This window comes from Solea solea, chromosome 18, assembly GCF_958295425.1.
Source record: "Solea solea chromosome 18, fSolSol10.1, whole genome shotgun sequence".
In the NCBI taxonomy this organism is placed as follows: Eukaryota; Metazoa; Chordata; class Actinopteri; order Pleuronectiformes; family Soleidae; genus Solea; species Solea solea.
The window spans coordinates 11,053,446-11,058,955 of record NC_081151.1 but is presented as its reverse complement, the minus strand read 5'-3'; the positions used below and the strand labels follow the sequence as shown (position 1 = coordinate 11,058,955).

The following is a 5,510-nucleotide window of genomic DNA, read 5'->3' as shown; positions in this document are numbered from 1 at the left end:
CACACATGGCTTCAGTTCATCCGGTTTCAGTATTCGGATTTCAGAATAAAATGCAACACTTTCGATTTTCAAAATAAACATAATAAAACTACGGTGAGAGATAATCCTTTACCGCGGCAAGATGTATAAAAATATATATACAAGTAATAAATTGTGCATAATAAACACCAGAAAGTATTTGAAAATAGAAAAATATAATAAATTATAGAAAAATATATAAAATTATATCCAATGTAAAGATTTTGTAATCTGAATATGATCATAATATTATATAATATGAACATATTATGTACAGCGTAAACAGTGTAAGGAATTGCACATGCATAGCACACTAATATACTGTATATATGTGGATTAAAATTGGGTTTGGTGCCTGTGGTCCAGTGGCAGCAGTGCTGGTTGTATAAAAGTCTGTTTGTCAGACAAAATAAGGATGTGACATTTGCTGCTCATAGAATTTTTATGATGCCTATAACATTTTGTGACTGGGTCTTATTTTAAATGTTCCAAAAATAATAATACTGGAGGTCACAGACACATTTATTGTTGCAGTGGATTCATCCGAGAGACATTTTGCTGATACTTCTACACACTCAAATAATCCACACATACAATGTCAGCTTTGCAAGTACAGTAAAGGGAGGCACTCATCACTTACTACCACGGTCCAAGTGTTTATGTCCGTATCTATGCTTCCACGGTCATTTTTCTGAGGCAGTATGGGAATGCATTGGATGTCATTCAGAAAGGGCGGCGACACAGATTCATCATGTCAGTGTTTATTAAAGCTGCAGACCCTGCAGCAGCGCTCACTGTGAGACCTCTGCTCTTTGCTGGCTGACACCAGAGTCACTGCGTCATGTTAAGGTCTGATCCCAGCAGTCACGACTATTTATTCCTTCCACAGCATCTGTCACCCTTCTCTCTATGGTTCTACAGGGCAGGATGTGTGTACGTGTCAAACAGGGCGGGAAATCAGCTGGAAAAATGCTAAAAAAGTGTAATAACAGGATTTTTCATTTATTTTCTCACTTGTTAGAATTCACAGTTTGTTTCCTCGTGTTTACTGTCACCTGTATTCACATTACATATCTATTTATGTTCAGATTGTACTTTGTTTATTGAAATTGTATGTAAATAATGTATGAATGGGCAACATGGTCTTTCTAGTTTCAGTGTTAATGATGTAATAAACTTAAAAAAATGAACTTTTGCAAAGCCTGAATTGAAAATGACCAGTGAGGCACTGGATCCCCGGTTGCAGATAGATTGCAAGTAGAAAGTTATTTATAAAAGTAATATTTTAATGTGTACTTACTTATACACTTATAAAACATTGATTGAATATTGGTCTTTGGACCAATTAGATTTATAAACATATCCGATCAGAATCTTCCTGACCAACTGATCACATCATATATTGCAAATGATCAGATTTGATCTGCGTATGTCCTTATACTGACATTGTCTAGTCTAGTCTTCCACATGGATTTGTATGTGCTAATAGCTAATAGCTACAGGCCACGCCCTGGGAAGACCAGTAATCTAAACAAAATAAACAAAAGGGCGACATAAATCTGTCCCAAATGAGTTATGTGGAGCAGCAGCGCAAACTTTCTTCCAAGACACTATCTGAGCAACTGAGACATTCAGATTGAAACAGTTCCATAAAAAAATGGCATTCAAACACACCTCAGTATGTGGTTTGAATCAGCTTTGGAAGAATCCGATCTCATGTTTTATTTTAGTTGTTCAGACCGCCAAAAAAATCAAGCTACAATCTGAATATGCTTAAAAATCTGATTTGGCCTGAAGTCTAAACAAGGCCTATGTTATATATGTGTATTCACTTCCTATTTTTTATATAGTTTTAGTATAGATGTTTAGCACGGGTTAACTTAACACAGTTACATATTTATTTTCTATGCACATTTTTTAACTTTCAGAATTTAAGTGTAAAGCAGTTTAACTCCTGCTTATTTCTAATTTCTCTGTACATATTTAACTTCTATACAAATGTTTAATTTATCTGCAAATGTTTAATTTTGCTTCATATGTTTCTGTACACATTTAAATTTAGCTTTACATTTATCTCAGGTCAATTTCAGCGTATGGTTACTGTGTTATAAGTTAACTCTAATGTATGTTCAATGTATGTTACTGCTACTGGATGCTTGAATTTCCTTCAGGATCAATAAAGTATCCATCTATCTATCTATCTATCTATCTATGTATCTATGTATCTATGTATCTATCTATCTATCTATCTATCTATCTATCTATCTGTGTGTGGTGAACCTTCAGTAAGGATACTTTGGATATGAACATGCAAATTAATACTAGCCCACTTTTGTGATTTTACTGCCCCCTGTGGTTAAAAAAGACACTGGTTTGGTGACACAACTTTAATGCCATTAATATTGTTCCATTTTTTATCAGTAATAGTCAAGCACCAGCTACTCTGAGGTGGAGGGGGAGGGGTCTCCCAAAATCAGATTCAGCTTAGGCCCCACAGAGACACACTTTCTCCCCGTGACTGCTCTGTTTACACGGTGTATTGTGAAAGTACTGAGGCGAAGACATTGTCAACCATAATTGCCTGAAACCCGTTTCCATGGCGACGTAAACAAAACGCAGTGATTGTTAACCCGCTCACTGACGCACAAACCTTCAACACCACAGTGAGGAGCGTTTTTCTTGTTCACTTCAGCCTCTGCTTGTCACCAACATAATGGACTTGAACTACGTCAGACGTGCTTCCTCTGCAGGTTACCGTTTACCGGAGCGATCCACCGGAACCAGGCTGATAACTGTCCAGTCATCGACGGACAAGAGGAGGACCAAAGGAGGAGACGCGGTGTCTGTGGAGCAGAATCCAGGCAAGAGTGATAACGTTAAACAGGACCAACTGTGGAAAGAGCTTGTCTGGAGAGAGAGGAGAGGCATCCAGGAATGGTGAGGAAACGTTTGTATCCTTATAGAATGAAATGTTGCTGATTCTAATCATTTATTATGTTTATTATATTATTCCACAGGGAGAAGAACTGGAACTTTCTCAAGAATTATGACAAGATGGTAAGAACATTATACATTTATAATATAAAATGTATATAAAATGTTTTTTTTTCTTTGCATTATATTGCAATAGTTATTTCTGCAAGAAAAACATAAATATAACACTTTGCAAAACCATTGTAAATATCCACTCGCGGTCCAAAAGTCAACAAATAAATAAAAAAATAAACAACAATGAACAAAAGTCATAATTTCAAGAATCCAGTCAAAAGGAAAACAAAATAAAAATGAATGCTAACAACATATAATACTGTTTGTTATTCCTAGGGGATCATTTTCTGTTAAATTCCATCTAATGTGGAGGATAAAGTTGTCAATGAGTCAAACTAAATGTACTGTATGTGGTCAAGTATGCACTATGATATTTGTATTTTCTATCTTATCTAATCTTAAAGAACCACACAGCAAAGTAGGCTGTGTTCTAAGGGTTGTGATTCGGGTCATGTCACTTATGGCCCTTTTCCACTATGGTCCCGGCTTGCCTCGGCACGGCACAGCAAGGCACGGTTTAGTTTGCAGTTTCCACTACAAAAAAAGTACCTCAACGTGGGCGGAGGTGATAAGTCTTTCTTTTTTTTTGTTAAATATTGAGATTTTAGACATTCCCCTGGTAGTATTTTTAGGATTGTTAAGTCTTTTTAACTGATCTATAGTTCTGCATGGTTCGGCTTGATTCTTGTGGGACGTCAAGTGGTGAAAAGCACTGTTGTACAGCTGTATAATCTGTGTTATTTATAACCCTCATCAATGAAATTAAATAATTGCCAAGTAGCTCGTCACTTGTAGTATATAAAGCCCTTGTGTGTCAATAAAGAAGAAGGAGGATGAGGAGGAGAGGGGGAAGAAATTAAATTATTAAACGCTGTCTCATTTGTTATTTACTCTTGTTCACTTCTGTCTTGGGACAGCTCTGGACTCAGGCTGGAAACCATAAAGTTGCCAATCCCTGTCAATATTTCTAATAGTAAGACTGGGACGTTCAGCACAAAAAAATAACCAGTGTAATAATTTTTAAATACCTGCAGTAAGTGTGATGCTGCAGCATTTATCTTAATTATTATTCCCAGCAATGGTCCAGTAAACGCATTTAAAACGCCTCATTTATTTGATCATTTTATCATCAGCTTTAATCGCCTGCAACTCTGATAAATGTCCCCAGCAAACACTGACTGTGATATTTCCCCCCCGTGTCACAGGGACAGCTGAAGACAGAGGAGCCTCTGCCCAGCTATGTCCCGCTGTTCTCTGACCGTGTCCCCAACACCACCAACCAGATGTTTGGCAGCAGACTGTCCACTCCACTGGGGAGTGAACTGGTCAGACTGGACAGGCTGTTACTCTGGTCTGGAGGCCATTACAAGAGCAAAAAGGATGCAGAGCTGATGCCGTGCTAAGGAAAAAAGGCCTGGTGATAGTTAATTGCTTCATGTGCAGACATTTGCATATTAGGCTTCTAAAAATCGTCTATTTTTGCCAAGACACTCACCGTAACTCAGTGAGTTTAGATGTTTATGCAGGGTTTATATTTTTCTTTAATGGTAATTCATATTTTCTCATCTTTGCATAAGAATATAGAGTAGCTTTGAGATGCTATATCACGTGGTAATGCTCCTTTCTGTCTTAAATCTGTTATAAAGCACATAACATTGTACTGAAGCTTGACAAAGACATTGCAAACGAAAACCAAAACCAAAAACGATGTCATCATGTATGTTGACATAAATCACTGCCCTGTGTCTAAATTGAATAGAAATGTTGATGTACAGTGAATCTGAAAAGAATGACATCCAAAATCATCATATCATTAGAATAAAGGTGTCGGTTTTTTTTCCATGTTCGAGTCTGTGTGTCATGTTTAATTTTTATAGTTAAATCTGAAATAATTCCAGGATGAGAGTTGGGCTTTCTCTTCAAGATTTAACTTCAAACAACGAGATTTCAAACACAAGCCAATCAGATTTCAGTTGAGGTATGCGGAAGCGAGAAAGGGGGAAAGGGCGCCAGTTGACAGGAAACGATAAGGGGAATCGAAGAAGTTTGCCTTCAAAATAAAGGTCGATCTGCACTACCTGTTGGCAAGTCACTGTGGATTTTTCTGTCTACTGCCAGAACTCCAGTCAATTTCCCCATAAGATTATTTTATCTAATCAAATTTTATACAAACTACCCAACATACTTTATTTTCTGACAAATGTTTTGTCAGGAAAATGGCTCTAGACTACACCCATCTTAGACTTTAGACTCTTTTAACAAACATCCCTTCAAAATAAATGACAAGAATTGCTATATTGCCAGTAGTCTAAATTCTGTCTAAATTATTAAGGCATGACTAAGTTCCTCTCACTAAAAATACTTCCCCCAAGTGGTGTACGTGTAAGTGATGGAGTATGGGGTTATTGATCTCCTGTGTTGCTGTTGAGGTATAAAACCCCTAT

General features: G+C 37.0%; 1 protein-coding gene across 1 annotated transcript; it reads left to right on the top strand.

The window, feature by feature from the left end:
• Nucleotides 1–2,462: 2,462 nt before the first annotated feature.
• On the top strand, nt 2,463–4,910 carry c18h2orf50 (chromosome 18 C2orf50 homolog). The gene is made up of 3 exons (XM_058615758.1): nt 2,463–2,955; nt 3,036–3,075; nt 4,272–4,910. The coding sequence occupies exons 1-3, from the start codon at nt 2,732–2,734 to the stop codon at nt 4,467–4,469; spliced, it is 462 nt and encodes a 153-aa protein (XP_058471741.1). The 5' UTR covers nt 2,463–2,731; the 3' UTR covers nt 4,470–4,910.
• The last annotated feature ends 600 nt before the right edge of the window (nt 4,911–5,510 follow it).

What these genes read in the sequence shown, in the direction of transcription:
- c18h2orf50 (XM_058615758.1), top strand. Translation starts at nt 2,732, where the DNA reads ATGGACTTGAACTACGTCAGACGTGCTTCCTCTGCAGGTTACCGTTTA. An exon ending in AGGAGAGGCATCCAGGAATG is followed by an intron (nt 2,956 to 3,035) that starts GTGAGGAAACGT and finishes ATTATTCCACAG; the next exon opens with GGAGAAGAACTGGAACTTTC. An exon ending in TCAAGAATTATGACAAGATG is followed by an intron (nt 3,076 to 4,271) that starts GTAAGAACATTA and finishes CCCGTGTCACAG; the next exon opens with GGACAGCTGAAGACAGAGGA.